The 23,329-nt window shown below is 40.9% G+C and overlaps 1 protein-coding gene across 5 annotated transcripts in view; it reads right to left on the reverse strand.

Moving 5' to 3' along the window:
• Nucleotides 1-18,090, reverse strand: part of asph (aspartate beta-hydroxylase) — a 30,030-nt gene extending 11,940 nt beyond the window's left edge. Inside the window, exons 1-4 of one of the 5 annotated variants that reach the window (XM_041949609.1) lie at nucleotides 17,942-18,090; nucleotides 8,874-9,035; nucleotides 7,918-7,962; nucleotides 6,502-6,570 (exon numbers count right to left, since the gene is read on the reverse strand). In XM_041949609.1, coding sequence (XP_041805543.1) covers nucleotides 6,502-6,570; nucleotides 7,918-7,962; nucleotides 8,874-9,035; nucleotides 17,942-17,984 — 319 coding nt within the window. In that variant the 5' untranslated portion in view covers nucleotides 17,985-18,090. Of the gene's footprint in view, nucleotides 1-6,501; nucleotides 6,571-7,917; nucleotides 7,963-8,873; nucleotides 9,036-10,574; nucleotides 10,780-14,259; nucleotides 14,391-17,941 lie in introns of those variants that run through there. The other 4 variants (XM_041949611.1, XM_041949608.1, XM_041949607.1 and 1 more) reach the window with 4 other exon arrangements.
• Nucleotides 18,091-23,329: the final 5,239 nt, after the last annotated feature.

Raw genomic sequence — 23,329 nt, forward strand, 5'->3', positions numbered from 1 at the left:
AAAGATGAAACTCAAGTTCAGCTGTGGTGATCTGACTTCAGCCACTTGTTTCAAATGATGACTGAAGTTGTAGTGAATGACAACTAAATCACCTATTTGTATTCCCTGAAAACAGTTCTGTGGCCTTATGATGATCACCCACTAGAAGTCATATTTTTACCCACTGCTGAGTTCAATACCACATAATGTTCTGCAAAATAAGGCAAACCATGGTTCATACTGAGTGGCCAAAGCCAGCAGCCCACCCAGGCCTATGAGGCTGCTCTCATTCCTGATAAGAAGTTATTCTGGCTACTTTTTTTTCCTCTCTCTTCTTCTGAGCCTAGGCACAGGGAGCTCTGGTTGGACCAGGAACACAGAGTAATAATAGACAAAAGCATCATCCCTGACACTAGTTTGCCAGAGTAAAGATAATTAGTCCAAAAGATGTCTTGCCTGAAAACTAGCACCATACTGTATTTAGGAAATGCTGTAGGAGCTCTTCCATCCTCCCATGTACTAATATTTGTACTAGTATAGCAATAATGAAGAAAACAGTGAGAAACTTTTGGTGATCTAAAAATGACTATAAATGCCAGCATGGCCACAAACAGTTCAGTAGTAACTAGTACTCATGTGAGCTGACTGTGGGAGAATGGGAGGACTCTGTTCTGAAACTGAAGTGGCTGGAGGCAGAGTGATTTTCAGGCTGACTGTACATGGCCTAAAGAAGACCGCTCTGTCACCAGTTTCTAAAGTTAAAGCAGCCATGCAGTTATGGAAGTCCTGTATCTCTCTGTGTAAATTTTGTGCTTCAACAACATCATGTAAATGAATTCTTCTAAAAAGCCAAAGCTGGAGTCGTTCCACCCCAGAGGAAGAAGAACCTGTTCCAAAATCAGTGTCATCTGTGCATTCATAAACAGTACAACAAGTTCATTGCACACCCATTAGCAATAAAAACACACACCTTGGTCGCATTCACAAGAAAATGCACCTGCAGTTGCTTTCAGCTGTCTATGCTTGTTTCAGCGATTAGTTGATTCAAGCACGATGATTCAAACAGGCTTCATTTCTGCATCACTTGTCTCAGCTCCACTGACTCTAAACACACAAATCACACCTTCTTGCTGCAGTGCTCTCCTCGCTCGGCTCTGACCCACAACACAATCCAAGCTGGACATGAATGGATTCTACCTGTGCATAGGCACAAACCTGAACCATGGATTAATACACACGCTCCATGGCAGACAGCTACTGTAGGTGTAAGACAGTTTTATCATGTTTAAGAAAAAATGAGGAGAATGGAGCAGATACAGTGCGGTGCAGAAGGATGACTTAACACAACCATCTAACAACAAAACAATACGAAGCTTGACTGCTGCAGAACACACATAAGAACCTGTAGGAGGGGGAGCAGCAACCTGACTCTATATATACTCATGAATTTAAAAAAGTCAGTCCTACAAACCTTTAATGACATTTATACAAGTTCAAGATCCCATTTCCACTTGGTATTAACATGTATTGACATCTGTTCACGGGTTCTCTTTATCTAGAGTCTGCCCAAAAAATGGCTGAATCACAATATACTCATTAGGCGGACAGATATGCCAAACAAGGAAGCAATGTGGTATAACCTGAAAAGGGCCGCTAATGTGTGCAAGACGGGCCACGGCACAGACTGACAGCTGAATGCATCTTGCTATCCAGGCTAATGTTATTTACACTGTAGAAGGACCGGATGTAACCCAAATTTAATGCAGACAAGGATTTCAAGTTTGCTTTTATGCTTAACCTGTGTTGATTTTGTCAGCTATTTTATTTAGTCTTAATCATGTGTCCAATATCCTTGTTAGACATCCTGTATTTTTAGTCAAGTTTTAGTTGACAAAAGTGTGTGTGCTGCCAGTGTAGTCCTGATATGACATTTTTGGTGAACTCCATTTCAGTTTCGTCTTTTTCCATAAACAATACTGTACTCATCTTAGTCATGGGGGGAAAAGGCCTTGATGGACATATTTAGTCATAGTTTTTATTAACAAAATGAACATGATAATAAACTGCGTTTCTGCATAAACGGGCATGTTCACCACACTAAGTTGTACCGTCTAAACATATAGTACATGTGTAAATAAATTGGGGTATCAAGTGGACATCTGTAGGGTCCAAGTGGACACTGACTGAAATTTAGCCACACAGCCATCCCATCTACACATCACGTTAATACCAGGTACAAATGTGGTCCAAGACAACCCCATGAGCCTTAGACTTGACAGGGGTTTAAAAAAGTACAAATTCATGCTTGTAGATTACTGAGTAAATACGTGGAGGATCAGTTTTTATGGCATGCAGTAATAGGAAAAGACTGAAAATGTCAGAGACAGAGGACTGAACAGCTGTCCAAGTGCAAATCATCTTTGCATTTTGTGTTATTTAGTATTGCTGGCTGTTGCCAACAGGTTTGTGCCGAAAATAATGTTGTAATGGTTTCTAACAAAAATGTTTTAGAAGACATCTAGAAGTGTTCCTGAGTATCGTATATTTGTATAAATAAATATATCCACATATATATATATATATCCACACACACATCCCAGCACAGGGATCGACATCGTAGAAAACTCTTTCAAAAGGATTTCACACTCTCAAGATTCTGCTGATACAAGAATGAAGCTTGTTCATCAAGTTTGACGGATTCCAGTTGGTGAAACTTGGAATGGGTGGGGCCCACCGCAGTTCAGACTGATATATCCTTATCCAAACCTACTGGCTGGGTTAATTGCTAAACCTGCCAAGCAAGTAGAGAAAATACTGTAGAAGCAGTTTTCCCCACGCTGTAGCTTGGGCTTTTGGATGCTGCGATGTTGACAACAACTGCATTAGAGGATAACTGGTGAAAACTTGCTGCAGTTGGCCTGAGGCTATTGGTTATGGAGGCCGACTATGACAATCTTTTGCCCCTGATTTCCATCATCTTTTGCTCCTCTTCTTCTGACCCCTCCTTCATCTTTGTCCTCTTCGTCATCCTCCTCCTGTGCCTCCACGACTCCCCCTGAGGTACTGTGCTCCTCCTCCTCCAGGGGCTCCAGGGGGTTTATTAGACCGTACAGGAAAGTGAAGAAACCGTTTAACCAATCAGAGCCGCCCTCTTCCACTTCTTCTAACCAATCCAGAACCTCGGATTCACCCTGACCATCGCCCTCACTGGTCAGGCCTACGCAAACAAGAGGGGGGTGGGGATGGTAGCATGGTTGGATGGAGGGGAAGTTTGGGAGCACGATATATGGATGTGAAAGAGATGGAACAGTGTGGGAAAAAAAACTCAAAAAGGCAGGAAGAAACAAATGTTGATCAAATGGAGAAAAAAGATGTAATGAAAGAGGGTTAAGAGCAGAGAAAGAAAGAAGAAGGGAAAGAAACAAGAGGAGACGTAAGAGAAGTTTTAAGCGTAGGTTAGGCAGTGAGGGAACTACTCAGGTTTATCACAAGCGGCTAAAGTTGGGCTGTCTACACACGATCACCAACAAAATCACTTTGCGCCAGCTTAAGCCGTATTATTTCTTGTTTCTAAAATCATAAAAACATCATTGTTGAGCTAAGCTATTTGCACCGACTCTGTGCCCAAACAGAGTTCAGCTCACTGCTTATCATGTGGAGACAGCCTTAGAATCACAGACCAGAGAGAAAAAAAAAGGAGTAAAACTGAAGCTGGGCTTCCATGAAACTGTGTTTGCATTAGAAAAGCTGAACACAGCACAATATGCACATAACTGCAGTTGAAGTTGCACTTGAAATATTTATATGTTGTTTAAGTTCACATCAACATCCAACAAATATCAGTCGAGGTTGTGTAAGTGCCATATGTAGTTCAGTTACCATTTATTTTTGGAATGCACGTATAACCCAATAATAATTCCAGAAAAGTTGGGACGCTATATATATATATATATATATATATATAGATTTAAGTTGTGCAATGCTCCAAGAACACCTGTTTGGATCATTCCACAGGTAAACAGGTTGATTGGTAACAGGTGATAGTATCATGACTGGATTTGGAAGGAGCATCCTGGAAAGGCTCAGTCATTCACAAGCAGGGATGGAACGAGGTTCACCACTTTGTGAACATGATTGTATAAGGAAGATTACTACATAGGCTCATGAACACTTTGTAAAACCTTTGTTAGACGCAGTTCATTTGCAACTGCATGCATTCCACTTTTATTTTTGTTTTACACAGCGTCACAACTTTTTTGGAATCAGGGTTGTACCTAGTTTGTCAAAAATAATTATGAAAAGGCCGTTGTTTTTCTGATATTCTGGGATATTTTAAGATCAAAATGTGATTGAAAGATGCACAAAACACATCTAGGAGGCAAATACAGAGAAGCATCAGGAGAAAGAATGACTGAATGATGATATCAATTCTAGAGTAGACTAAGCATGCAGGTAGGGATAAATCTTTGTCATTATTGACATAATTATAACAAAATGGACAATAAACATGGGAGGGTGTCCTCTTACCCCATCTGAACTGTGGGTGGACAACATGCCAGTAAATACACATTCACTGTGGTGGAGGATGGGGAAGCAACCATTTGTCAGCAAACAGAAAGCCAGTGGGACATGTTGAACTGCTGAAAGACTGTTCTGGTCATACTTCAGTGTCAGAAAGGGCCCATGGCAAATTATTAGAAGTGTGTTGACAATGTCTCAATGAAATTATTTTGCAGCTGAATTATTATCATCCACTCAAGTGTGGGAGATTGATATCTACATGTTTTCCTAGAGAAGCCAATTAAAATACTGAGCTTAAGAGAGACAGGCTCAAACAGACAGAATAAGAATGTGAAAAAGAAGAGGACACAAATAGGCACATTAAGAAGGGTAAGAGAAGTATATCATATGTATGGGAGCATGCATCATAATGCCAGGAAGTAAACAGAAAGTTGAAGTTCTTAAAGCTAATCTGAGTAGGAATGATTCCAGAGACATGGGTGATGGATTGCAAATGGGACAGAAAGGCAGAAAGTAGGCTGGGCAAAAAAAAAGCACCTTTCTGAAGAGGCATTACCTCTGGTAACAAATCAGACTGCCTAGAGCTTCATCAAACTAACTGCTAGTGACGAGCAAAAAACTGCCATGCAAAAGTACTTCAGAATAAGACAATCTCAGTAAGGACTACTGTGTGTGATGACAGAGTGTTATATATTTCTGTGAAGTGAGTGTAGTACTAGAGTGTGCAAAAACAAGATTATATAGATTCACAGATAGTAAAAGTGTGCCATCAAAAGATTCAGAGAACAGTCTGCTTTTGATCCTCGCGAGCCTCTATGTAAAATCATGTGAATGAAGACAAACCGCAACTTATGATTCTCATGCCCATCTGATATCAGAGCCAGCGAACAGCACCCGTTTTACTAGGCACTAAATAGTAAGTACATAAAACAAATGTTCAGATTCTTGGAGATTCTATGCACCTTTTCATGCCAAGTTCAAAATTTTTACTCTTTGGCTATGTGCTAATAGCTGTGATCCAACATGTCACAACTAGTGGAGACCAGTCAGTAAGCTTGGTAGTTCCATATATATAAGAAGCTGATCCTGTATAAAACCATGCAACATGCAGAAGACATCACATGGGGGATAACAGCACTGAAGACAACTGGGAACTACAGCTTTCCTTGTCAAGCCCCCAGCTGTCTTGAATGCTTTGAGCATCACAGAGAAATGTTTCAAAAGCTATACCGCTACAACACTGATATGGGTGCCATCCCAACAATAGCAAAACAGAAAAAAACAGAACATGGCCATAGTAAATAATGGAGTGGTGTGTGTGTAATTAACCATCCAATCAGGCAACTCCTCATGTGCTTTAAAGTTGCCTTAATTTACCTTTAGTTACAAGATAAATCAGACCAACGCTGTATCCTCATGAACCTCATTAATTCCAGCCTTTCATAACCGGCTGTTTCATGCACCTCAGTGGTACACCATAGCCCTCCTATAGAGCACCTACCTTTAAGATGGGGCCTAAGTTTTAGGGAGCTGTAGGATATTGGGCCAATTAAAACTTTAATACTCTTTATGTGGGGAGGATAGTCCAAGAGTCACACGTGGTTTACTGTGGATAACAAACCAGTAAAGAAAACACAAACCTTCATAGAAGTACTAAGGTCAAAAGTGTTCAGTGAGTTTTTCTGCTGTTTTCATTGGTGAAATTGTCTCTATGGTAACAGTCAGCTTAACAATTGTCAGTCATGCAAAAGAAACCCAAATTGCCATTTAATGTAATTGACAAACACAAAACAGACTATCAGTGGCCTGCAGAAATGTTCAAACTCAGAATAAACCAGTTCTGACTATCATGACTGTGGGAAAACATGCACCTTGTTACTAATGCAGTCAAGATTTTCAGCTGTGTCACTAGAGACAAAATCAATTCTGTTTGTTTACTTTCTGCAAGACACTGATAGCAACCATTAACATTAATTGGAAATTACAGATAAATCAACTTGCCTAGCAGAACTTTAGCATCCTCGACATCAAAATCACCATCGCCATCTGTATCGTATGCCACCAGTTTACCTACAGCAGCAACAAACACATATGTAGACCTGTTTGATCTCATAGGAATGACAAAGAGACGTTATCACTGTACATTTACATGCATCATTCGACACAGACAGACAGACACTTAAAGAAATGCACCAAGCTTGCAGGAGACTGGCCATTTATACGCCACAGCCTCTATTCATAAAGTGTGTTTAACTGGTAACGTTAGCAAATAAGCAAAGAAACAAATTCATTTTACATCAGTGCTCTCCTTATTAACTGGGGAGGTTGGCCAGCGTTACAATCAGCTAAAAGCTTGGTGGGTTCCTTTAAGGGGGAGGAGATATGGGACACAGTGAGACCAGGTAGGTAAAACAGGAAATGGCAACAGTGGGGGGCTTTTTAACTAAAGTGTCTGTAATATTTGGCCATAGTCTTAGTGGCATTAAAGAACACTGCCCTGCACAAGAAAAGTTTGCTAGCAATGTTTCTGAAATTAACCTGGGTTGTATGTTTAGGATGGTAGTACTGGGACCACAGAAGACGGGATGGACATGAGGTTAGATGGAAGCCCTAGATCTAAACCAGCTGAGGAAAGGTTTGTTCAGGTAGATTCCTCACATGTTCCAGCCGAACAAGGCAGACAACCTCGTCAATTTAACAAGGAGGATGTCGTGGCATTTTCAACATGATTTGTTCTGTCATCAAAGTTTTTCAGCATTAACTGCTGAAAGACAACATTACCAAGTACTCTATTTCAAAACAATTCAACAGAAAAAAAATGTCATTTGTGTGACAAACCTCGAAGCTTTATAAATACATGCACAACCAACAAAAATGCTAAGAATACATTAATTTAACATGTTGTGAATGCAATGGTTTGTGAGGGATTATTTACTTTTTTCTGCTCTCAGTTAATGGCTAGAAGGGCCGCTGTCGCCGTATAGCTGCTTGCAGCAAAACATTCTATTATAAACAGTTTTTGTCTTGACATGAAGGTTAAATTTACGTATGTACAAATGTCAAGTCCTCTGAAGGCCGTAGCTAAAATGTTGTCCATAAGCTTAAACTGCATGTTGAGACACCATACATTTGTTAAATTATATGATGTTTAGAGACAGGCTGGGTTGAATGAATACACTGACCCTTTTTCAACACAACTGAAGGACCAGAAAACAATAAGTCCTGTGTGCAGCACATTTTACTACCAAACACATCTGGAGAATTAATTGCCTACATTTTTTTTAGATTCAGGGCTCTGAGGAGAGTGTGCAAGGGAGTGAGGGAAATGCCTTGAGAGCACAACAATAACAACATACAACAACAATCTTAAATGTTATTACAGGCTACAAGTGAAATATGCCTTGTGATTTTTTTTACCTTGCAAGGCCTCAGACAGGTTAATTTGTAAGCCCTTAGCCTTGTCTGCATGCAAACACAAAACATACATATTTGAACAATAGCAAGACAAAGAAATAGAGCTGATTTATAATTCATACATTGTTGGAATATTACTACACAGACAAGAATGTTCAACATTAATCATTAGGTTTAGTGACAGACCATATTCTGTGATCAGTGACACAGACATGCATCTAACAGTTCATCTCAGTAGTGCGGATAGATTGTCACGGGGTAGTTTTTTGTGAGTCAAGTATGTTTCTTTCATGACATGATACTGTAATAGTTATATAAAAATAAAATAATCAAAGGTGGCAAAAGTGATGGTACAAGTTAGGCCGTTTATATGCTCACATCAGGTTTCCTGTTTATATAGTCAATTTATTTTCACCAGTGGATGTTCTAGAGGCATTTCTACTTTCACTTCATTTGACTGACTCATGTCTGCAGCCATTTTGGTGGCTGATTTGCATCAGATTTTAAGTATTTTGTTTAGAGCAAGTGTTGAGATTTGGATAAAAGTGTTGGACGCTCCATATGCATTACTCTTTTATTAATAGGATGACATTTTGGCCCTCAGACCTTCTTCAGATCAACAATCATGAAGCGTTGATCTGAGAACAGATAAAGAGGACAAAGAAGGATAGAAAATTGAAGCAGGCTCATGTCAGGTGGTAGCGGCTGCTGATCTAACATTAGCGTTCTGATATGAATAGTAAATATCATGGTTAGACTGGTTCATATTCAGGATTGAAGTTGACTTCAGGGACAGATGGCAGGTGCGTGTGTTTGAGTATGATATAGAAGCATGTGAAGCCAAAAGCCAAACTAGTTGTTACTGCAACCTTCCAGCAAGGTGCATGAGGTGGAAAAGTACAAAAACGAAGAAAACATTCAGCTAGCAAATGCACAAGTGTGTTGTACCGTGTACTCACCAAGGACTCCCTGATAGTCGACCAGGTCAAAGTAGACCACCGCTACAGATGTCCAGACACCCAGCAGGGCCAGCACAATGAACCAGGTGAAGAAGCTGCTGCCGCTTGACCCGGAGTCCGCCTTCTTCCCATTCTTATTGGCTGATTGAGTTTTAGTACCATCTGCAACCCAAAGACAGTATGTGATATTAGGTTCACTTGCGGAGTCGACATTGGAGGCATTCCTCTTCACACTCAAATTCAGCCATGCTGTACTTTCAAATGATGATTTCAAGCAAACTCTGCAACGGCACCACTCACTCACTGAGCTGTGGGACGCTGGCAGATTTTATTACCAACTCAAGATTATTATTTGCCATTCAGAACTAGAAAAAAAGCCAGTGTTACAGTTTCATAACACCTAATCACAGTCACAGACATTTTAAACCACTGACAAAAGTAACTACACTGCACAATCAAACCATGGCAACTTAGTAACTTAAAGAGCATAACAGCACGTATTCATGCCTGGGATGTTGAGTACACCCTGCAAAACAAATAATTACAGTTAAATTAGCCTAATACACTGCCAGTTTTGTCTAAATCTGATGTCGTTTAGCAAACCAGCCATCACTTCACCTTTTACATACATCCTTGCCTCCAAATCATGACTAAGAAAAGAACCACGCAAGTGTCAGGTGGACAGACCTGATTAAAAACTACACAGGAACATCAAGATACTGTGAGACGTTATGTTTTTATACTTGAATCTGGACAAATCTTTTCAAACCTGTCATATGTCTCCTCCTGTATCTGCACTAAACCCACTAAACTGGCTCTGGGGAAAGGAGCGGAGGTGACGGAAACAGAAAAACAAACCACATCCAAGAAGCTATTCCGGGGATGCCGATGACATCCCACAATGCATGATGGGAGAAAATACTAGCAGAGAGAATGAACAGGTGTTTAAGTCCGCTACATGGTGCCAGGTCACACTCAGATACACACACTCAAAGAGCATAGTTCAAAGTACTCACATCAACAGTCTATTTAAAAAAAAACCTCGCTAACACTGCAGAAGTTGGAGAATACTGAGAGTAACAGACTGTTAGAGTTTACTTGTAGAACTCAAAACCCATCAACGACGTGAAAGTGCAAGTCTCCAAGGTTTTGGGCAATCCTTGTTTGTTACCTTACCCAGAGTCAGCTGAAAAGATCTTTATCAGATTTGTGCCTGCACTTCCACTACAGAGATCTGTCTGTCTGTTCAGGAGGAATATGGTATGTTGCTTTAATCCCGTTCTGGATTAATCTAAAAATGCACATGAATGTGGGTTAAAGGCACCCTGACAAGCCGGAAGCGCAAGTAATATATTATTTGAAGTCAAACTACTTAAATGACCTGGCTAAATATTACTGGGCTTAAGATTCTCTTAAAACCACTATTTGATTATGTATTTCTATCAAAGTATGTGTAGTACAGTATTATGTGGTTATAATTTAGGAAGCGGTTATGCACTACCGACAGAACCCTTACTGAGCTAACAAAACAGAAATGTAAAAAATGAAACTGTTCTCGAGCCTGCAAATCAACTTTCTGCTTAGTTCCTTCCTCAGTCCTTCGCCCTGCAAACAAACCACCAGGCCCACACAGTGACCTCCACACTCCTTTGTCCTTCTCAACTCTCTAGTCAGTAGGCCTTGAACGGAGGCTTTCCTCACCTTGTATTTCCCCGGCTATCACTGTGGGGATCGCTGTGACGACCGGGGGGGTGGCAGTCTCGACCAGGGTTGCTGGATCACCCATCCCTGCCAACCTGGCTTGCCGACTAACCGAGTAAGAGGTTAACAGGCCACAAAGAGAGCATGCAGTCCGAGCTCAGGGGAAAGGGTAGCTCTGCCTCCTGGTCTCACCTCCTCTCTGTCTCTCTTTCTGTCCCTCCCCTCTCTCTCTCTATTGACTGCCTTTCTTTCTCTTCATCTGTCAGTAAACCTTGCTGTCACTTTTTTCTCTGAGCCTGATATGGCTCTGGAGATCAAAGACAGCTATTTATAGTGCTGTTAGACCAGCTGGCCCTGACACTGAGGGAGGAAATAAAAGGCTAACCAGGCACTGCCAGCTTTAAGAGGACGCCCCCCTCTCTTCTGTCTGATCTAGAAGATTTTACAGGACATACTTCACTACATTTCATAGAAATACATCCATCTGCTAACCTCTACGTCATCGACTGAGATAACAAAAAACAGGCATGACCTCTGCCAGCAGGATGTGGTTTTATTTGCTCTGCACAAGTAAATGAAATCATTCAAAAGACAAACTACTTGCGTTCATTCGCCTGAATTGCTTAATGCCACGCTAATCTGTAGCATCACATGAAATCACATGAAACTATTCAGAAAGTCAGTGGTTAACCTACATAACCCTTCGAAACGAGCCACAAATTACCTGTGGACACATGTGCGCTCTGGTACTTAATAACACTACAACTCTGAAGAAGACTGACTTTTTGTGGTTCTTTACTTCACAATACAATACAAATACATTACAAAACAGTCAGCGCTATATTAGCTACAAAGCAAAACACAAAAATGATCAGTATTGGCTGTGTGTCAGCTGATATGGATCATAGATGATCAACAATCAGTATTAGCGGCAAAAAACATGATCAGGGCATCCCAAAAATCATCATGTTGTCTCCAGTTTGAAAGTAACAGAAGTAAGGCTACAATAATTATTTTCATAATCAATTAATCAGTTGATACTTTTCCTGATTTGTTTTCCAGATTTTGTTATTATTATTGTTACTTTCGGCCTATAAAACATCAGAAAACTGTGAAAAATATCTATTGCAATATCCTAGAGCACAAGGTGACCATTAAATATCTTGTTTTCTCAACTTCAAATTCTCACATTTAAGAACCTGTGATCTTCCACTGTTTGACATTCTGGTTTGAAAAGGACTAACAATTAATTGATTATCAAAAGCTGCCAGGTAAAGAACAACAAATAAATAGCATCTTTCTTGATGTATTGGACAAGAATATCTTGCTATATATCATTGGTCCTGGATGCTAGGAATGGGTTCTCATAACTCTTTTATAGGTACCACTTCCTAGTTTCTCACCTTTTAAAAGCTACAGCTCACTTATAGAGTTTTTTATAAAACCAAATAGAGCAGCAATAGAGCAGCAACAAAACAACAAAACCTTCAGATGTTTCTTGGTCATTTCTCAACTGAACATGTTCCTCCTTTACTTTCAAAACTGTAGGTAAGTATCAATAATTAATGATACTAACTTGTACAACCTAAACATCTTCAAAGCCTAACAGCTATAGCTATGTAACAGGACCCCTGTTACCCCCCGTCCCCCACCCGGCCTCTACATAACAACCGATCAGGTGAGGAAGGAGCTCAAGGGTACAAAGATGAGGAAGGCTACCGGCCCCGATGGTATCAGCTCCAGACTGCTCAGGGATTGTGTGTTGATCTAATAGTATTTATTATTATTTTTAATCTGAAGGCAGCTTACATGGTTCGTTTTCCACAGCTATTGGGGCAATAAATACTTTTTACATATTTTTTCTACATACCTTATTTTTCTTTTATATACTCAAATTTCTTTTTGTTTGAATAATATGCACACATATATAGTCTACTTTTTATTTAGTTTTTTTCAAATGTTCTCTATGTCTGCTGCTATCTTTCTTCCCCCTGCTACACATGCTGCTGTAATGCCCAAATCTTTGTTTTTTATAGTTTTTATCTCATCTTGTCTTATCTATGTAGGGCCGTCGATTAATATTCAAGTCATGCTGTATTTAATATATAGAACTGAATTGTAAAAAACAAAAAAAAAACACACTATTGTGGGGGCTGTTCTCAGATGGGCTTTGACTGCTGCACTGGATCCAAGAGTCACACGACCAGAGATTCCGATATCATAATCATAATGACAGTTCTCGTACTGGGAAACCTAGAATGTCCTGTGAAACTACTTCCCAAGTTAGATATGAAAATATTCTGGCACTACACGGCCTCTCTCAAACTTTTAGTGGATGCACACTGATGGTGAGCAAACACCCGTAGGAATTACATTGCAGGTGGTTTTGTGGGTGCCGACTGCGGTGCTCTAGATCGATACTGGACCAATTTTTTAAATTGTCGTCTCTATTATTCACTTGGACCCAAAAGCATTGGAAAACAGGGCCCATAAACACAAAAAATATTTGACCAGAATTTCTGTTTGTCCGGGACCTTCAGCACCAGCACCAATTTTTCCTAAAGGAAACTCACAACATCACTTCCATTGATTGAAAATTAAATGTAGGTCAGGCTGATAATTTTAATTTTTATATAATTTTATCTTGTGTTTAAATTAACACAACAAAGTATAGGACACTATTTTATTTGTTTATTTTGTAATGAGTAGGTATGTAGAGTTTTTTAAAAGACATGTTTATGTTCAAATTAATATACCTGTACAAGTAGCATTATGTCTCGTTGTATTGGTTTACCATCTTATGGACATAACAGTGGTTTTACTAACAGCCACATGGCTGCACATTTAAACTAAATCCTAGTCCCTATTTGACATGTGTCAATTTGAATCAATTTGGGATACAGGATTTATTTAGATGTACAGGGATAGAAGTTATGGCTTTTAAGCACTGGCCACCAGACCACCAAGCCCCTAATTTGGTGGCTCATATATAAAAACGATACAGAAAGGGAAATTTAGCACAGCATTTCTTAACTGTGACGCTCCACAGTCTCTTCATTCGCAGTCTCTTTCGCACCCTGATATTCATCCCTGGGGTGACATACTGTGACCACTGACATATTTGACACAGCAAGAAATTCAGATGCCCACATTCAGGTCATTGTTATTCCAATTAGCAACACTTGTGAAAGTGAACAGGAGAGTGAATTCGAACATGGACAACTCAGAATGTTGAAGACTGGCGCATTGCAAGTATGCGCTAGTTTCAACTCATCTCACCTACAGTCTTTGGTCTAGACAGGGACTAAGGCTACGCTTCTTCTGCTTCTTCTCTTTCCACCACACTTAAAACTCTGACATACTGGACTCAAGTCAGTCCAACAGCAAACAAATACTTACATAAAACTAGATAAACTCAACATGAATTGCTATGGCTTGTTTTGAATGGTGCAAAATAAGCCTATTGCCTTAATGAAGACCAATTACACACTACTCACTAATGCAAAACTCCCACTGTGCTAATCAGAACACTCATATTAACCTATACTGGCACTGTGCAATATGAACTCATCTCACACACAAGCCGACACGAAGAAAAAAAACATCCAACAGCTCCACACGCATGCAGACACACCAAAATGAGACAGCTGTGCAAAAAAAAAACAACAACCATGCAATAACATACCACTTCGGTCTTCTATACACTCCATTCTCATATGACCATGGCAGTTAATTCACACAAACATGCATCCACACGAACACTCTTCTCTTCCAAACAAATGGGAAACTGTCTTTGCTCAGTCTCTTCTCTGAGGCTCAGTACACATTGTTCAGCCTGAGCAGCTCCTCTTAAGTCTTATGTAAGGGCTCCTGTGCACCGCCTTCAAACTTATTTCTCTTCCCTCTGGCTTTTAAGGCACGTGCGTGCTCATGCGTGTACACACACACACATATGCAGGTTTGTCTAATTTGATGACATTCCACTCACATTCTCTAAGCCTTTACGATGTTAAGTAAATACCAACCTCTGACCCTTAACCAACTTTTAAAAAGCTGCTTTGGAGAAGTGAGAAGCAGAAGTTCTTAACTAACTCACTCACTGGTGAATTCAATACATTAAGGGTCTCCTGACACCTTGTGGGTACATTTCTGATAGCTCACCAAAAACACACCAAAACACACATGGATGACAGATATTCATCTAGCAGCAAACTACATCCATTCCTTTAGTGCAGCACTTGACAGTGGACCTGGATAAGTGAGTTTCATGGCGCCAGGATCTGTGATTGTGCACAGTGCATTCCGATGAATGAGGCTGTGACCTGGGTACAACAAAAAGGGCAGGAAACAAATCCCATGCCTGGCTTTGTGGTGAGAAATCCCCATAAAGTCACTAGTATTAGCTAGAGCTGTTGTTTGTTGAGCTAGTGTCAAGCTAATTAGATTATACCATAGGCTCACTGCAAGAAATGCTGGTCAAACACAGCATGGTAGTTTCAGCAACTTCAAACCTGTTCCCAACAGCAGTGAGGACAGTCTTGTATTTTGCTGTTTTGTTTAAATAACAAACTGTGACACACTACTAGACTTGAAATTATCAAGTGCCATTTCTTATATATGATTACACTGTAACACGGCTACAGATACTGGCTTCTGATTTGCTGGCAGGTATCCATTAAAATCATAACTTATATGGGGACACCTCATGCACAGCTCTAGTAATCAGTCTGATAATACAACACTCAATAAGTAACCATAGCAACAACAAAGTTGCTTTATATTATGTTAAATCAAACTTGCTTGCAGTGTTTAAACTCAACTTGTATGATGAACAAGAATTTGGCGGATGGTAAAAAGCAATCTGAATATCGCATCTCTCAAATTATTCCCAGTTTCTTCATGGTAAATCTTGTTAATTATTTAATCCAGTAAATCATATTGTCTCCTAATCCCTACATCAAAAATCATCTGGTCTGTCTGATCACCAACAACATTTTTGAGGATTCACATATCCTCTCCAGAGTTAGAGAAAGGATCTGCATTCAAGGAGGAGCCTGCAAAACAATGGACTCCTGATGTAAACAACTATCTACTTAACATGACCGCAAATAATGATTCTGAAGCCACTGTTCTCCTATTTGAACATGTGCTGTAAGGTCTAAATCAACAGCAGGCCGCATGATGCAGCACCAGGCTATAACTTAACTTCGTTCCAAGCAAATACACACAGCACTGCACTTACATGCAAGGTCACATGGTAATGTTTCCATTTACATGGTTTAAGTAAAAATGCAAACAACACTACACAGCATCACACATCAGACCCAGAGGAACAGACAAGGCTGCTTTCCTTTCAGTTCTGCAGACTTCCCAGCCCTCTGATGAGGGGAAGAGGAGGAGGAGGCCTAAAGGATTGAAACAATAGATCATGTAGAAAAGTAAAAAGAATACATGACAAACAAAAAAATAATAGGAAAAGGTAAATGGGTGAAATATGAAGCCCAGATTCCAGTAAAGGGCCAAACAGAAAAAAACTACTACTAATTATAACCCCCTCTCTCATATTCTCAGAGATCCATGATCAACCCTGTGATCAGCACACCTTCAGATATTTCAGACTCTGTGTTTATTGGCATGTTTAAATGCAATTTACTTCTTACAGTCGCCTTTCAGGATTAACAGAGCCAAAATCAATATTTAAAAAGCCACTTGTATTTATCTGAGTTACATCACATGATCAAAGTGCACAGCCCTTTCGCTGCAACAGAAAACCACTTTGATTTCCACTCTATTATCAGCTTCTTATGACCTACTTGGATATAACTCACAGATACAGTATGCAGCTATCAGTCATTATGTAGCCTTGTAAATATAGGACTGTATCTGAACACATGATTTAGTAGCATGTATGATACATTAGATTGAATTTAACTTGGATATTATATCCAAGTTAAATTCAATAAATCCCAAGAAGAATTTGGTCATTCTCCAGCAGACTTCCTTCCTAATTCACATCCATTGTATTTGCTTCATAGTAATCACCCATTCAGCCCAGCTGAACCATAGATGTGTATGTAGATGCATGGGAGTGTGGTGGGCGGGGCTAGAAAAGGGCACGAAAACTGAACATTTTGTTCCTTTGACTGTCTGAGGTTCCACTGGCCTTTGATCTGCGGCACATGGTACACCAAGAACCCTGCAGATCAACAACTGTACAGTCCCGTACAGGTCTGCTGTGGTGTCTCCGGTGGGGGTGCAGTCGGTAGAGGACAGAGCGTGCTCAAAGCCTCTTGCACTCTGCATCAATACGGACAACATGGGCTCACTCCTCTACTCACAGCCACGTGTCAGCCTGCCTCTCAAAGTTACGCCTCACTCATCAGGCACAGTAAAAGCTCCTCAGTAAATCCGGCATATACTAGGCTTAATCGTACTTTTTCCACGTATCGTTGCTCTCAGCAGGAGCTTTAACAGCTGAACACAGCCGTCGACTGTACAGATGCAGCGGACTGCTCGGGGAATTAACGGGTGAAGCGCTGCGTTTTGTTTTATTCATTTTACAGTAGTGTATGGGGTACGTGTGCTAACGGGGACCCCCAAGAGCCACGTATAACCCCACCCACGGCTGCTCAAAATGACACGTGAGCATTTAGCGGAGTGGCTCGACTAGATGGGGGGCGGGGTGCCTGGCGCCCGGGGGTGCACGCATACTCGCAAATCTGGGAGCAGTTACAGCTCGCTGTGTCTAACCGAAGAAGCAGACGACGAATAAGTCTCAGCTGCGGGGCCTACAAGCAGGACTCCGAAAAAAAGCTATAAACCCGCACGAGAGTAGGCGAACGTTATCCTTCGCGTGCGTGCCGGTGTTTCACTGTAATCCCATGAGATGGAGTCGCCATGGTCAGCCAGCCTGGACACCGGTTTAACAACACTGGACCGAGTGCTGTTTCAAACAGTTTTACATGCAGTGGGGCGTAACGTTAATGCTGAGAGCTTTTGTCGCGTCTTGTTGCTATATAATGACACTGGCAAGTTGAAGGCAGAGCTAACGTTAAATTGGTGGCGACGTAGGAAGCCCTGTGCCTTACAGGATACCAGCATGGCTTATATAAATAAAAACTGTTTACATGCTATATAAACCCAGTACGGCTACACCAACTCACTTACACAGAGCAGCTAACACGTCGACACCATATTTCTAAAGCTAGAATTTAGCTAGCTAGCAAGGACTAGGGCCCTGAATGAAATAACAGCTTGACACCCGATTAACTTTGAAAGGCCTGCCAGTGAAAGCTGAAGGCTGCAACGCGTCATCCCCGCCACTGCAACCACAACAGAATGACACAGAAAGAAAAGCTGCGACCCACCTTTGGCTTTTACGTGCACTTTAGCGTTCTTCTTTGAGGCCATGGCGAATCTCTGGCAGCAGGAGCTTGTTGACTGGAGGAGACTTCTAGCAGTAAAGAAAAATCAAAATTTCTTCTCCTGCCTCATAAAACTCAGAAGCATCGAAACCCCGTCCACTTCACGACTGGCAGCTCTCTCAAGCAATCGCAGACGAGCGTAACAAAGAGAGGCGGGGCGGGAGAATTTCTCGACCAATAGAATTCGAGAGGCGTTGAGCTGATTCAACCGTGTGGATAGTCTTATCTTTTCCCCGCCCCCTCCGCTCCTCTGGAACGTGGCAAGATGGTAGATCCCCTGGCATGGCTGAGTCCCTGGCCTCTCTGCACACACTGGTTTTATTTAGATCTACAAAATATCTTCACAGAAACAGCAGCATACAGATTTCTGGCCTTCTTGCTTGACAGTTAATATGATACAGTCAAATATCGGTTTAATTTGATTGATATGCAGTTTCAATTGGGCATATGTGTTAAATGTCTTTTGGGATATTTTAATGGGAATATATATGCATGTATGTATATTGTGAGAATATAACCATATATAACTATTAGCGATTTCTTTGTCAACAGAGAATGAACAATATGGATTCAGTCAGGTTTTCCGTCATATATTTTGTATTTTGTGATGTCCATAGTGTGGCTTTGAATACATGGGATAACCATTAGCCACTTTTAATATGACAAAATTGAGACCTGCAGTTTTGCGCCAGTTAAACTTAAAAATGCAATAGCATATACATATTAAACTTTTGCCTTAGCTTAGCCACATCATGCTAGTATCTTAAACCTAACCATTTCTAACCTTGTTCATTACCCCAACTTAATGGTAACAGTGTCTGGTCCTCTAGTTCACATGAACTAACACCTTGATTGTGTTAATATATTTGGTCCACTGAGGAAAACTACAGGAGCGTTTGGCAACTTTTGCAGCATTCACGCTCAGCGACCGTCCACATGCACCCCCTCCTGCAGAGCACTGGCCATTTGGTTATCTCACAGGCATATCTAGCTCATATGAGGTGAGCTCACAGACAATGAAGCCGCAGGGTGCAGTGAGAAGGGTAGCTGTCCTCACATTTGTATGTATTGTTGAGTGACTGAGGAGATCTTTGAGTTGATCTAATCACGGAGTGGAGTAGATCTGAGGCGTGATCTAATCACCTGAATGAAACTTTATTTGCATGATGGGTGTGGGTGTGTTTGTGTGTGTGGGTCATTTCGTTTCACCTATACGTTGTTGAAAACTCCATCTGGCTCCCTGTACAGCACCATTTGTTACAACTGCCATGATTATAGCAATCCTGTCTACTTTGAATTCTGTGAAAATACGATTTATTTGCACTGCATGTTACTTCCTCCATCGGTCAAAAACAGGGAAAGGGCCCACAACATTTATGTTTGCAGCCAAGGGAGTACGCCAGACAAAAAGAGCTTCACAAGGATCCTATGGACTGTGATGTAATACAAAGACACAATACACAGGGTTCACACACCCCCACCGTGGCTGGCAATTATCTGCTTCATTATGACCCCTTAGATCAGCTTAAAGCAGCACAGGCGTATCGCCTTGTGGGCTCGCTATCTGCGTGGTGGTGCAGAGGGGTTGGGCGTAGCGTCTGTAGGGCAAAAGGCAGAGTGAGACTTTTCCACAGTGACATTGAGTGTTGTGGAAAGAAAAACTGAAGCTTGAAAAGGTGTCTGGGGTGGTGGACAAGTCTTTGTCGCCCTACGAAGACAGTTAAATGCTCTAATTTTCGATGACACCTTTAAGGGCATAATTGAGTGGAAGGGCCTCCCCTGTCTGAATCACAGTGCTGTGTCAATGGGCTTGTTGCAGATGAGGGTCCTGCAGACTATCATCAAATGAAAGTCCATAGCTTTATGTTCATAGCAAGGATTTGACAAGAAATGCATCAGCAAGTTTCCTTCTAGACACAAGAATACATCTACAGAAACAGCGGCAATGACGGGAGCACTACCCAAGATGCAGACGCAGCAAGAGGTTTGAGAGATGTGCTCCTACCCACTGCACTGACAGCCAGCTGGACCATGGTTCCCATGGCCTTGTTGCATTTTTATGCAGGTACACATACTGCACTGGTACATAATTATTATTACACCCTTTCCAACACTAAGAAGCATTACCTGTTTTCAATCTAACTGAACTGTGCAGCATTTTGCTCAACAGGTTGTTTAATGACAGAATTAGCTCCAAAGTTTTAGTCCAAGCAGCACTTGAAAATTAACAATAACTGAAATGAGAAAGACCAATGTAAGTTCATTTGATTTGTACAGAAGGATTGTGTTGGGTGTTTGTGTGTGTCGTGGGTTTGGTCTGTACCATGCTGATTGTGCAGCAGGCCTTAGCTGAGCCACATCTCTCACTCTGTCCAGCAGCTCTCTCACACCCTCTGCTGACAGAGAGTATGTGAAACATCCTCTGTAACAGGCTGGCCTGGATTCCTCTGACCCACTTTATCCATACACTGAATCCACACTGGTGTATCTGTAGCTTATGTCCGTTCTCCAGCCGTCTGAATGTGTGTGTGTGTGTGTGTGTATGTGTATGTGTGTTTGTGTGTGTGTGTGTGTGTGCGCTATCTCTGGTTTCAGACAGATTTCTCCATCAGTTTGGAGAGGAGGTTCAGGGAATGTTGCTGTTTGGTGCCACACTACGTCATGGCAGAGCTGCTACTGATATGAGCTGTCATTGGTTCTTATGCACTCGATGGCTCTGGAAAGAGAACACGTGGGTATTGTTGTGAGCCATTCATGATCACGTCATCATCAGTTTGACAAGTCCAAACATCTGCTGTCTGTTCAACTGAAACAAATTCAGCTCCTCGTGTAGAAGGTGCAGACAGCAGGGCAACTGAGATTAACTGTTAGCGCCTCACATTAACATTAAAATCCTGAAATACATGTCAACACATGTTAAATGGACATAAAAGATACAAGAAAACCGACTAAAAGCAGGTCTATGTAGGCTAAACCCCTATAGCAAATGTCAGAACCATTCCAACATTCAGTGACAAGACTGAGGAACTGTAAGCCCAACAAGCCGTAAAAGTCCTCACAATTAATCGATTAGATAAACAGTTGCATCAGTATGTTATTCAAGTTTTCAGGGACAAAAACCAGATGAATTCAGTGACTTTTCTGCTGTGCTCTTCATGCCTGGCAGGTGGTGTTAAAGTGCACATGTAAAGCTCAAGCGTTCCATCTGCAGAGAGGATCCACTGTGTTTAGTATCATGTTTAATGGCACAGAAAAATCACACGTTAACATCTTCCCGCTGTGAACTACAGCGGATCACTGAAATGACATAAAGAACATTTTCTTATGTAGAAACATTTTCCAGATTTCTCATGTATTTTGAGCCAGTCCATGTGAATTCCTGCTTACTTTCATATTTGTCAAATTTGAAAGTTTTTTTGAGGAAGACTCCAGTGTGAGTGGTGTGTATGTGTGTCCTATAGAAATGATTTATTTAATTTCTGTAAACCCTTAGAATTCAAATCCAAAAGCATTTCCAAGAAAGATCACTTCAGCTGAATGAAAGAATATTTGTTAACCTCAAAAAACTCTCTGAGCTGTCCTGAAGGGACCTGCTATCAATCGTACGTATGATAAAAAGCACTGTTTTTGTGCAATAATTTCTACATTAATTCGGAAAGGTACAGAATGAGAGCGCGATGAATGATGCCAGTGCGTTAAAGTGAAGAGCGTTTGGTGCTTGTATGTCAAGTATTTTGTGTAACACAGTGAAGGAAAGTCAGCGAGTGCCACTGCTCCATGTCTCTAAGAGGAACAGTGTGAAAGCACAAAGGAAACTGTTGATTAACTTGTTGATTTCAGCAAGTCAATTTACATCACATCAGCAGACAGCAGTGACAAATCAAGTCTCTTCCAGTCTAAAAAACATTTGTACTTGCATGTACATAGATTTAGACACCAGACATGGGAAAGACAGTTGAGACAAACAGCTTATGAAACATGCACACCTGTGTCCACATGAGAAATGTACAGAAGCCACTAAAGCTATATGAGAATTCATCACACCTGGAGTGTTATTTTACATGCTAAACTGTTGTTTTTAGATGTGATATCTTCCAATTCACATGTGAAATATCCAAAAACAATATGTGCTCACATCATGTGAATTTACAGCATATGAAAGCTACAAAAGTCCCATATATGAATATTCCACGTGTGAAACAGTGTTTCACTTGTGACTGTGGAACTGAGTTTTCTGAGTGTGATGTGATGCAGCGAGGAAACCAGGCAAGTCCAGGCCAGTCCTGCAAGTGTCTTGGGTCTAATACCTTGTAAATATGGATATAATTTATTGTTTTATGGTACTATGCATGGAAGTCTATACAGGTCGGCAGAGATCTGTAAAGAACCAGAGATGTAAAAAAAGCCTGGTTTCAAAGTGTTTCTAACTGCGTCTAATGATTAACTGTTTGGATGTGCACTTGGTCATCTTGCTGTTCAAACCTGTTTCAGAGAGTTGTGTACATGGGATGTGGTGTAATGTCAACCAAACACCATTGCAAGCTCACCTTAAGGGGAAGTTAGTGGTTGGAGAGATGATGGAATATGTATTCGTGCAGCTAATTTTCGATGTGTTGACAGGAAGTCAACAACACACAGGTTCCTCAGTGAGTTTGGAAAAGAATGAGTCAGAATGTGAACATGAAATAGTTTCTCAGTCCATATACAGTCCACAGACAATTAGCAGCTCATGTTAGTGAAGCTCCCAAACTACCTCGCGTCTCCTCTCTCACTTAAATCCAGTGACTTCTGAACCTTAGATATCCCTTGTGTATGCACTAATGTTGGCAGACCTTTTAAATGGACTGACCTGGAAACTACCTTCAAACTAGAGTCCTAAATCCCCCCTGGAGATTTAAAAGCTTTAACTCTTTTTAGGAATTTCTTCTTTATTGTGTAATTGTGTTGTTTCTGTTTGCCTGCTGTGTTCTTGTGGGTGTTTCTTGTTCTTAGGTCTCTCTTGGAAAAGAGATCATAATCTCAATGGAGCTGCCAGGATCAATAAAGATTATATATTACAGAGGTGCTGTTATTTCCTGTTGGTAAGTAGGGAAAGCACCGTAGCTGACATCCTTATTGTCCAACCTTAATCAGTGTGCCTCATACTGCACATAGATTCCAATCTTCAGATCTTATGTTTGGAACATAAGCTTCATTTTCTGTTGTTCCAGTTATAGCAGGGTTTAGACAGAGCCCAATAAACTGCCATCTGCCAAAACTGACTTGACAACTGCCAGGGAGGAGAAGGGAGGTCATGACAACCTGCAATAATTCAAGTACACAGCCTGCAGT

Source organism: Chelmon rostratus, chromosome 12 (assembly GCF_017976325.1).
Source record: "Chelmon rostratus isolate fCheRos1 chromosome 12, fCheRos1.pri, whole genome shotgun sequence".
Lineage (NCBI taxonomy): Eukaryota > Metazoa > Chordata > Actinopteri > Chaetodontiformes > Chaetodontidae > Chelmon > Chelmon rostratus.